This window comes from Sarcophilus harrisii, chromosome 6, assembly GCF_902635505.1.
Source record: "Sarcophilus harrisii chromosome 6, mSarHar1.11, whole genome shotgun sequence".
Taxonomy (NCBI): domain Eukaryota; kingdom Metazoa; phylum Chordata; class Mammalia; order Dasyuromorphia; family Dasyuridae; genus Sarcophilus; species Sarcophilus harrisii.
In genome coordinates, this window is record NC_045431.1 from 39,389,088 (window position 1) to 39,401,304 (window position 12,217).

The 12,217-nt window shown below is 33.5% G+C and overlaps 1 protein-coding gene across 2 annotated transcripts in view; it reads left to right on the forward strand.

The window, feature by feature from the left end:
* Positions 1–12,217, forward strand: part of CEP135 (centrosomal protein 135) — a 94,628-nt gene that overhangs the window by 18,561 nt on the left and 63,850 nt on the right. For both annotated transcript variants that reach the window (XM_031941784.1, XM_023505997.2), the window contains exons 10-11: positions 5,162–5,227; positions 8,373–8,511. In XM_031941784.1, coding sequence (XP_031797644.1) covers positions 5,162–5,227; positions 8,373–8,511 — 205 coding nt within the window. The remainder of the gene's footprint in view (positions 1–5,161; positions 5,228–8,372; positions 8,512–12,217) is intronic.

Consider the following 12,217-nt stretch of genomic DNA (forward strand, 5'->3'; position numbering starts at 1 on the left):
AATTAAGACATCACTGGCAACTTTAAACTAGATTGTAAAAGCTTGAGAAGTAAATGGGAAGAGAGGAGGCTAGGAGGGGTGACAGTTTTTCTAAGAGTTTGAGAAAGGGAAAAGAAGTATAAACTGAACATGGACTTAATAAATGCTTGTTTATTGATTAACAATAATTTGAGGGAGTAGTAAGTTCTTGTAAAAGTATTTTTAAGGATAGAGGGTACTTGGGCATATTTGTGGGTTGCTAGGAAGGAACTAATAGTGGGAGAGACTGAAAATTAGACAAAGTAGATGATTTATGGGATAATCTGGATTCAGAGAGAGAATAGAGAATTTATATGTAGAGAGTTTGACATTGCATGAGGAAGGCCACTTAATTTGCTTATAATTACAATTATAAGCAAGTATTTTCATTCTTTCTGTTATTGTTTGCTTGTATTTTTGTTTTCCTTCTCAGGTTTTTTTTCTTTCTAGATCCAGTTTTTCTTGTGCATCAAGATAACTGTATAAATATATATATATATATATATACACACATATATTGGACTTAACATATATTTTAACATTTAACATGTATTGGGAGGGGGTGAGGGGAAGGAGGGGAAAATTTGGAACAGAAGGTTTTGCAAGAGTCAATATTGGAAAATTACCCATGCATATGTTTTGTAAATAAAAAGCTATAATAAAATAAATTTTAAAAATAATTATAAACAAGTGAAGTAAAGGAGAAGGGAGTGAAAGGATAATGTCAAGGGGTTTTGAAAGGAAGGGAAAAGGAGTAAACAAACCCAAAACATATGTGTCTGTTTTCTTAGTAGAGCATGTGGTGAGAACCTTAGCTGAGGGGTTGGGAAGAGGAGAGGCTATTGGGATTTGAGGAAGAAGGGAAGATTTGGAATAGTTCTGTGGGGAATGGAACAGAGAATCAAGTAAAAGGAAGTGAAATAGTTTCCCTGCTGCACAAAGGTGTCTTAGGTGCAATGAGATGATGTAAGTTTATTGTGGATCCTATCTATCCTGTTGTCGGACTGCCTCCAGTACTCTAAATAAGAACAGAAGCAGGAATTTTGTAAATAATTCAGGCTTGGTTGGAGAGACTTATATGAACTGATGCTAAGTGAAATGAGCAGGACCAGGAAATCATTATATACTTCAACAACAATAGTATATGATGATCAATTGTGATGGACGTGGCCATCTTCAACAATGAGATGAACCAAATCAGTTCCAATAGAGCAGTAATGAATTGAACTAGCTGCACCCAGTGAAAGAACTCTGGGAGATGACTATAAACCACTACATAGAATTCCCAATCCCTCTATTTTTGTCCGCCTGCATTTTTGATTTCCTTCATAGGCTAATAGTATACTATTTCAAAGTCCGATTTTTTTTTTTTGTACAGCAAAATAACTGTTTGGACATGTATACATATATATTGTATTTAATTTATACTTAAACATATTTAGCATGTATTGGTCAATCTGCCATCTGGGGGAAGGAGGGAAAAAGTTGGAACAAAAGGTTTTGCAATTGTCAATGCTGAAAAATTACCCATGCATATATCTTGTAAATAAAAAGCTATAATAAAAAAAATAATAATAATTCAGGCTTGGTGTTTGGCACATCATATGGTGATGGAATAAGGAAGTGAGGAGTCTGTGAGTGGAGAGTAGTGTTGGATGGGTTAGTTATAAAGTCATGCTTGGGAAGAGGGGAAAGTAAGATTAGAGAAAAGGCAGTGGACTAAAAAAAAAAGTCCTGAGGGTGGAGGAAAGTTGGAGTTATAGTTAGAACTAATTGGCATAGAAGAGCTAAGGCATAACAAGAAATGGAGGAAGCTCAAGTTTTGGTCATTAATGGTGGAAAGAAGAAGAATTCCACAAGAGATGTGAAGGTAGAAATAAGATGTGGCAACAGATTGGATATGAGAGAGGAATAGGAGTAAAATGGAGTCGAAGATGACTCAGGAAGTCAGCCTTGGTGACTGGAAAAATAGTCATCTGTTTATAAAAATAATAAGATATTTAGACGAGGGGAGGGCTTGGGGGAAAGACTGGTGAATTTTGTTTTGGACATATTGAATTTGACTTGTCTATGGGACATCCAGTTCAAGATAGATATCTCCAAGAGGCAGTTTGGTGTGATACAAGATTGGAGCTCTGGAGAGAGATTAGGGCTAGATGTGTAGATCAAGAATCACTGGCACAGACTTAATAATTAGAGCAGACACTATGTAACTAGATTTTAAAAATTGTTTTTGATAACTATATTTTAATGTAATTGGTTTCTTTTGTAATCTCTATATATATTCTGAAAAAGGATCCATAGTTATTGCCAAACTGTCAAAAGAGTCCAGAGCCCCTTTGGTTAAGAGAGAAAAAAGGGCAGAATTTTGGGCTACAACCATCATTGTTATATATGAACTGAGTGAAGATTCAGCCAAAGGTACTGAGGAAGAGGAGTCAGACAGATAGAAGTCGTAGGAGAGAGTGTGGCCTTTTGTTCTAGGCCAGGCATGACTTAGCCAATATGGTGGCTTACAGATCTAATGCCTCTCAGCTGCTGTCTGACCTGGGGACTAAGGCTCAGAATTCTTGGAAAATGAAATGCACAGACCCAGGAATAAACCCAAAGTAATTTAATTGTCTGAAGGAATTTGGAAGCAGTTTCAGGGTAAAGGTTTAGGAATATGGGGTTTTGAATAATCATACTAGCTTCCTTCACTTCTCAAGATGCCCAAGAAGCATCAGCCAGTTTGCCAGCAGGAGATTGTGGAAGGAGCAGTGTGCCCATAATAGAATATGACTTAATATGATTGAAGATATGCCTGCAATTGAGCCTTCTCTCCCAGTACCAGTCACTTATCTTGGTTCTGTTTCATTTCTTAATATTAAAATCTAAAATTCTTTATTGGCAAGGATTTAAGAATGTAATTCCTTGTGTAGCCTATAGAGGTTCCACTAATTTTATGACAGTGACCAATGACTATTAGTGACTATTCCTATTATTCAGTTCCTGAATAAAGCGGATGTGGTGTGCAGAAATAATAATGGAATTTGAAGAGATTAAGGAATTAGGAGTTAAAGGTTCATCAATGAATATTTTTCAAGTCCTCCAGTATAAGAATTAAAAAAAAGAAGGTAGTAAGGTATTGAACTTCTTGGGAAAGGAGGGAGAATGACCTGTGGCTCTTGGTTGGGTGAACAATTTTATCAGAATGAAATTCAAAGGGGAAGAGATTATGGAGTGATGGAGGCAATGGGAAAATTATTTTTTAACCTATATATAATTTCTTCCAACTTATATTTAAAACTACTACTTATACTTAAAACTATATCCTAGGGCAGAACTGGAAAAAAAAAAAAATCACATTTGTTGTCTGTAAAATAAAATCAGGTGTTTTTTTTTTTTGTTTGTTTTTTTTTTGTTTTTTTTTTAGAAGAAAGGTAGTCTGATCAAATAGAGTATAAATTTCCTATTTTTAATCTTCTTAACAGCCTTATATTTGGCAGATGCTTAGTAAATGTTTTGGTTTGTTTGTTGGTAAAGTTGAAGTAAATAGTCTTTGAGAAAAAAAAAAAAGATTGTGGTGATTGAATTTAATTCTAGGTTAGTTGTTCTTGTGAAAGTTTCAAGTTGCTGGAATTCCAACCACACAATAATTGTAGCATTTTACTCTATTTTAAGTTGTGATTTTTATTCCAACTGTTATGGTTCCTAGACCTTAAATTTGTATGAAAAGTGAAAAACAAAACAAAACAAAACTGTGACTGTGCTGAGGTTGAATAGTAAGACCTGTATTTTTAATTCTGTTATTCAAATGATAGCACTATCTGTATGTCTTAAATATGACTATATCTCAGTCATTCATCCCTATTGCATATTATTTATCTTGAAAACAGCCCAGCTGTTTTCCTATGGCGAAGTTGATTTGGAGCTATTCCCTTATTGCCAATAGTAGGAAAACTTGCCTTGGATGAAGGATGTGATTTTCCCCTATCCCTTACATCAGTGTTGGAACACAGGCGGAGGTGATGCTTCTACAAAGAAACTCTTCTCCTTCTTCCCAACCTTTTCAGTATAGTTCAGTACTACCCAGTGGTTGTTGTTGGGGTTGTGTCATCATTATTAGTGATAGGAAGGGGAAGTCTGTCTTTGAAAAAGAAGTGCTGCCTGAAAAAAGTTCTTTTCTACCTAATTCATCTAGTTGAGGAGTGGTTCCCCTTTCCTGAAGAACCAGCCTTGAGCTAGCTGTCCTTCAAAGAAAATGCTTTGCTATCTGTCTGGTTCTGTGTTATGACCTTGAGAAAAGACCCAAAACAGAAATACTCCAAGCCTTGACCAAAATATAATATAGAGCTCTGGAGAAATTTCTAGTTACATATGATTTCCTGATTGTTGCTGAGTAGAAAAACCAAAACCTTTTCTAAGATGAATAAGAAAGAGAATTTCAAAACTGCCATCCTTTTGGGAAAGAGGTGCTTTTAGTTCCTCCTAGTGTTTAGTCTAAGGAGAGTAGGCATAGACACTTCAGAAAGACAGTAATGCATATCCTGATATATAATTTTGTGTTCTCCAAATTGTGGTGCAAAAAATCTGGTTCAGAAATAGAAGGTGGAAAAGAAATGATAATATGAAATAGGAGAAAAATAAAGAAATGGCACATGTAAACTTTTTTTTTCCTCTGAGGCAATTGGGATTAAGTGACTTGCCCAGGGTCACACATCTTGGAAGTGTTAAGTGTCTGAGATCAGATTTGAACTCAGGTTCTCCTGACTTCAGGGCTGGTGCTCTATCCACTGCACCACCTAGCTGCCTCCACATGTAAACTTTTAACTAGAAAATTGCAGAGTCTATTATTGTGTTCCATTTCATACTTTTGGAATGTGCCTTTGAGAAAATCCTAGGAGATAAAAGATTAAAAATCTGGATAGATGAAGGATGACACCTACTTTTTGATAATGCTAACTCTTAAAAGATCATACAGCTGCAGCCTGACTTTCAAGAAAATATTCACCTTTGTTTCTCTTTGTTGAACATATTTGGGGAGAGCTTCAAGTGAAAGGTTGCAAGAATTATTAAGGTGACTCAGTGGTTTTTTTCATCATGATTTAAATTTAATATCTTAAACATTTTTGAAACTTATTACCAACTTTTTTTTTCTCAGCTAGAAATTAAAAGACTTCAGTGTGAAATGAGGGCCCATGAAGAAACAATAGCAAAACTTAAAATGGTAAGTTCATATTTTAAATGATGATTTTTTTTTTTTACTGAAGTTAGTAAATTTTTCTTACTTTGTGTTTTTAATGTTTAAACTTACATAGAGTGAACTGTTTGTTTAGAGATAACAAGTTTGCATCAACTCATTTAAGAAGATGAAATATCCTTTGTGTAATTGGACTCCAGTGAGCCTTTTTCACTTGACCTCCTGATGTGTTCAGTTGCTAGTCGATTACATGCATTGACCCTGTTTTGTGTTGGGGATTGTATACACTACAAGGAAAGCATTACGGGAATAGAGATCTAATACTGAAAGGAGCCCAAGAGGCCATCCTCTATTTAGTTGATTCAGTTTGGGGATGAGAACACTGAAAGCCAAAAAGTTATGTGTCTTGTTTAAGATTATACAGAAATGGTATCAGAACTGGCATTTGAAGCAAAGTCTCTTGACTACAGATTTAGTGCTTTTTCTACCCTTCACTACTGACTCCCAGGATAATAAGCATTTGGATCTGTCTGAGGCAAATTTGTACTAAACAATTATTCCTGCCAACTGTTCTATTTCTACATAGGCTTTTTTAGAAATGAAAGCAATGCTATTAATCATATAATCATTTCTATGATCCTCAAAGTTATAAAAACCTTGTTCATTTTAGAGGGAGCCAAAGTTGCCATTATTCTGTAGTATTGTCACATCCCATACTGGCTTTGCAATATGGTCTGTTTTCGGATTTTTTGGATCGTTCTCCAGAGCATAAGAGATTTTTCTCTATAGATAGTAAAGTTTATTTTACAGGCAATGGAATTGGAAGAATTTCTATGTCTAAAAGGCTTTGATTACCGCCAACTTTGTGGTTCCTTATTGCATAGCTATTTAAAATAGAACCAGTGTAACCAACCTGACTTTATTTCTCTGGTTATGTGTCAATATTGGGGACATGGAAACTCTTAACTATTTGCTAATATTCCATGATCCAGGTCCAGTGATGGTGTTAATGTCTCCATAAGATGGAGAAATATTGCGTGAAAGCATAAATAATTGTTTTTGTTCTTCATGTATCAGTTCCACTGTAAATGTCATGCCAGTTTGTTCTGTGTTGTACCAAAATGTCCCAAGGAACTCCTGAGTTTGGGTTGGGTGGATGTTTTATAGAATATGACCTTTGATCTTGTAAATGCTAGAGGCTAATCCATTAAGGGCAAGGAAGCAGAGAGGGGTTGTTAGATTGGAGGGAAAACCTTTTCTAAACAAACATACATTTTTCCACTGGCCATACCCAGAAGTGAGTGAGGGTGTGAATCTGTGCTATAGGCAGTCCTGCTCTAAACTGGTGGGGTACTGTGCTGCATCACTGGTCTTGAAGAATCATGGTTAAACACGGCATTGGGCAGAATTCTGAAGTATTTCAAGGTTCTTTATTTTCATGGAGTTTTTACTGTTTAGTTCATCCTCCTAGTTTTGCTCACTTTATATCAATTCATATAAGTAGCCACAGTTGTTCTTGAAACCAAACTTTTTATCTTTTCCAACACAGCAGTATTTCATTCTTATACTATAATTTACTGATTGATGGCCATCTCCCTAGTTTCCAGTTCTTTCCAATACTAAAAGAGCTGCTATAAATATTTTTGTACATATTGTTTCTTTTTTCTTTTGATCTTTTTGGAGTTTATAGTCTTAGCCCTTTCTATAAGTGAAAGGGTATTTAATCAACCAACTATTCAATAAACATTTATTAAGTACCTACTGTTTGTCTGGCACTATTCTAAGTGCTTGAAAATACCAAAAGGTGAAAGACAGTCCCTGTCCTCAAGGAACTTATCTCTAAAGGTGCAGACAACATGCAAACAAATATACAAAGCAAGCTATACATTAGGAACCAGAAATAATTAACAGAGAGAGGAGTTGGGGAAGTCTTTCTGTGGAAGGAAGGGTTTTAGTTAGGATTTAAAGGACTCCAAGGAGGTCAGTAGCTGGAGCAGAGGAGGCATGCAGGAAAGCCATAGAGAATGCCTGGAGCCAGGAGATGGAGCATTTTGTTTGTGGAACAGCCAGGAGGCACATGTCACTGGAAAATGAGTCCATTTTGGGTGGAGTGTAGAAAGACTGGAAAGATAGATGTGGGTAGGTTGTGTAGGGCTTTGAAGGCCAATCAGAGCATTTTGTATTTGTTGCTGGAAGCAGTAGGAAGCTACTGCAGTTTATTGAATAAGAGGGAGGGTAGATAGGTTGTACGTGTGTAACATGAGTAGACATGTATTTTAAGTTAGTAACTTTTGAGACATAGTTCCAAATTGTTTTCACAGTTTCACCAACACTGCATTAATGTACCTGTTTTCCTGCAGCCTCTTCAACAGCTGTCATTTTCTATTTTTGTCAGTTTTGCCAAATCTGATATTGTGAGGTGGAATGTTGAGGTTTATTTAATTTGCATTTCTCTAAGAGTATTTTTTTAAAATATAATTTGATAGCTTAGATTTCTTATTTTGATCATTTAGACTAGATCAATTCTAGCTCTAATTTTCTTCAAGTCAATGAAATTATAGTTACTAAATTTGTTTCTGAGGTGAATTTTGGCCAAATCAAATGGCTCTCATAATATCCTGCTGTCTACTTTGGTTGTGAGGTCAGAATTACTAATTGTCCTTTGAAACTGGTTGACTTGATCTTTATTCTATGCTACGTATCTTCAAAATTTATAAGGCTGAAACACATGGTCATGGTAACATAATAGGGTAGGTTTATTCTCTCAGTTGTGGCACTAGTAGCTAAAGCAATATCTCTCAGGGGGATAACATCCAAAGTGGGAGTTTTCTATTCCTGGCCTTTATAAGCAAACTCTTTCTCTCCTTGAAAACTAAACAATTTAGTATAGTTGCTCTATTACTTATTTGTAAAAAAACATTTTGAGTTTTTGTTTTTAACTATTGAAATAGCTTTTAATGTGGCTTTAGTTATAAATCACTCTTTTATGCTATTATATTTAGCTCGCCATATTATTTTTTTGATTTAGGAAATCTACCAAATATGTTTAAATATATAGGTGATAGTATTATATAATTATGATTGTGACAGTATCTGATGGCTTTATTTTTAAATGTGTTTTTAAAATTTTTCTAGGAATCCTAATTTAATATTTGTATTTGTAACTTTTCAGGAATTAAGTTTATGCCATAAAGAAAAGGCACGATTGTCTGATGAAGTAGTTTTAAAAACTGATCTTGAAACAATTATCAATCAGATTGAACATGAAAAAAATAGACTTGCCCGAAAAGTTGAAAGCTTTGCAAGTATAGGTAAGATTTGCAATTTTCATTAACTTTATAATTGATGATGATTTTTTTCCCAAGTATGTTTTATTAGAAAATGTAAAATGTAAGTAACAGAACTTGTTGTTTTTAATAGGATTTTGATTACTTATAATGAGAACTACATAAACATTTCAAAAATAAAAGTAATCCCTGCTTTTATTTTAGAAAAAATTTTTATGAATTTCATCAACAAAAATATTTCAGTATACAAAGGAATGAAGGGTTGTATAATGGGCTAAATTTCTGGTTTGTACAGCCTTTTAAAGATGCATCTAACATATAAGATTAGCAAAACACTGATAAAATTGCTTCACTTTTCTTCTTTTTGTGTTTCTTCTCTGCATGAAATTTTTTTTTAGTATTTTCACTCTTTTTGTTGTTTGCTTGCATTTTGTTTTCTTTCTCATTTTTTTCCTTTTTAATCTGATTTTTCTTGTGCAGCATAATTGTGGAAATATGTATAGAAGAATTGCACATGTTTAACATATTAGATTACTTGTCATCTAGGGGAGGGGGTGGAAGGAAGCGAGAGAAAAAATTTGGAGCATGAGGTTTTTTAAGTGTGGATGTTGAAAATTATCCATGCATATGTTTTGAAAATAAAAAAATTTTTATAAAATACATTTATTGATGCTCTTTTTTCCAATCTATAACTACCCACACACTCTTCAAGTAGCAAATATGTACAGGCAAGCCTCCCCTCACCCCCAAAAGATAAAAATTGCATTTTTAATTCTCTGCCTTTTTTGTCAGTAGGTAGGAGTATGGGAGTTATGTTTTATTGACAGTCTTTTGAAGTCATGATTGATTGTTGATTTGGTCAGAATTCAAACAGTACAATAAGGTTTTCCCCCCAATTCCCATAATTGAATAAAGTTTTTTCACAAGACAGAACTTGGACTAAATCCATAATTGAATAGAAAGGGAAATGAGCTAGCTCCACAATTGGGCCACAATATAACAGTAATTTGTGGTTCACTCAGTTCTCATAATTAACCACTTGCTGTCCTAATCCCCTTAGTATGTGGTAGTTTGTTCACAACTACTATGTGCCTCTCCACTTGACTCTTTATGTAGTGACTTTGAGGTCTTCAGGATTGTTGTGTTCATACCTCACAGCCAAACAACAACCTTGATAGATTGTTATTATTGTAAAATACTTTCTTTAAGTATTGTAAAATACTTTAATTTAAATAATTAAAATTATTTAATAGTTTATGTTTTCCTAACTACATGTAAAAATAATTTTTAACATTATTTAAAAAAAATTTTTAGTTTCAAATTCTCTTCTTCCCTTCCCTCCCCCCTCATTGAGAAGCCAAGCAATTTGATATTTGTTATACATATATAGTCATGCAAAACATATTTCTAAATTAGTCGAATTGTGAAAGAAAGTATACTCACCCCACCCCCCGAAAAAAAAAAGAAAAATTTTAAAAATTATACTTTGATCTATATCCATTCTCCCACCAGTTCTTTTTCTTGGGATAGGTAGTGTTCTTCATTATAAGTCCTTCAGAGTTGTCTTGGATCATTGTATTGCTGAGAATTGTTGATCATTGTATAGTATTGCTATTAATATGTACATTGGTTCTCATGGTTCTGCTCATTTCACTTTGCATCAGTTCATGTAAGTCTTTCAAGGTATTTCTGAGAATATCTTGCTCATTAATCATTTCTTGTAGCACAGTGATATTCCATCACAGTCATACCACAACTTATTCAGCCATTCCCCAATTATTGGTCATCCCCTCAATTTCCTATTCTTTTTTTTTTTTTTTTAACTACAAAAAGAGCTGCTATAGATATAGATGTTATAAAGATATTGATATCGATATAGGTCCTTTTCCTTTTTTTTTCTTTTTTGTTTTGTTTTTTATCTCTTGAAATATACACTTAATAGTGATATTGCTTGGTCAAAGGGTATATATGGTTTTATAGTACTTTGGCCATAATTCCAAATTGTTCTACAGACTGATTGAATCATTTCACAATTCCATCAACAGTTTATTAGTGTTTCAATTTTTCTACATCCCCTCCAACATTTGTTTATTAGCCAATATTGATAGATATGAGATAACACCTCAGAACTGTTTATGATTTGCATTTCTCTAGGCAGTACTGATTTAGAGCATTTCTTCATGTGCCTATAGCTTTATTTTTATCTGAACACCTTCTATTCATATCTTATGACCTCTTATCAATTGGATAATGGCTTATTTTTATAAATACAATTCAGTTCTCTATATTTGAGAAATGAAGCTTTTATCAGGGAAACTTGCTGCAAAAAATTAAGTTGTGATTACTAACTGTGTTTCCCTCCATCTCTTTTCCCCCATTTATTTTATTCTTTTTTCACCCTATCCCTCCTCAAAAGTATTTTCTTTCTGACTACCTCCTCCCCCAATCTTCCTTTCCTTCATTCTCATATACCCTTTCTCTTCTACTTTCTGGTAGAATAAAATAAATTTCTATAGCTATCTCTGTGTATATGTTATTCCCAATTTGAATCCATTCCATTGAGAGTAAGCTTCAAACATTCCTTGCCCACTTCATTTTTTCCTTCACTGTAAAAGTACTTTCTTGCTACCTCTCCCTTTTCCTTTATTCCAGTACATTCCTTTTTCTCATTCTATAATTTTATTTTTTTTAGATATAAACCCGTCATATTCAACTCACACCTTTGCCCTTTGTCTATACATTCCTTTTCTAATAATGAGAAAGTTCTTGCAAGTTACAAGTATCAAATTCTCATGTAGGAAGGTAAATAGTTTAATCTTATTAATAACTTTCTTATGATTTCACTTTCCTGTTTATCTTATGCTTCTTTTGAATCTTATATTTGAAAGTTAGATGTTCTATTCAACCCTGAAGCATACTTGAAAGTCCTGTTTCATTAAATTATCATTTTTTTCTCTGAAGGATTATACTCAGTTTAGCTGGATAGACAATTCATGGTTATAATCCTAGCTCCTTTACCCTCTAGAATATAATATTCCAAACCTACTGATCCTTTAATGTAAAAGCTGCTAAATTTTGTGTTAATCTGATTTTAGCTCTTGAATTTTTTCTTGTTGGTAGTTTGCAATATTTTTTCTTTGACCTTTGGAGAGCTCTGATTTGGCTATAATATTCCTGAGAGTTTTCATTGTCTTTTAGGAGGTGATTGGTAAATTCTTGTTATTTCTGTTTTGTCCTCTGGTTCTAAAATATCAGGATAGTTTTCCTTGATAATTTCTTGAAAGATGATATATCTAGACTCTTATTTTTTCATTCTTCTGATTTGATTTTGTTGTTTCTTGATGTCTCATAAAGTCATTAGCTTCTACTCCAATTATGATTTTTAAGGAATTATTTTCTTCAGTAAACTTTTAACTTTCTTTTTTTGTCAACTCTACTTTTTAAGAAGTTCTTTTGTGCTGCTTTTCTGATCAGTTCTGCTTTTCAAGGCGGCATTCTCCTCATTGGATTTTTGTATCTCCTTTTTTTTAACCATTTGGCCTATTCTGTTTTTTTAAGTTTATTCAGTGGTTTTTTTTTTTTTTTTTTTGCTTCCTTCACCAAGCTATGGTAAAAAAAAAAAAAAAAAAAAAAAAAAAAAAAAAGGTAAACTTTTTTCATAATTTTATTGCAGCACTTTCATTTCTTTTCCCAATTTTTCCTTTATTTTTCTTACTTGATTTTTAAAATC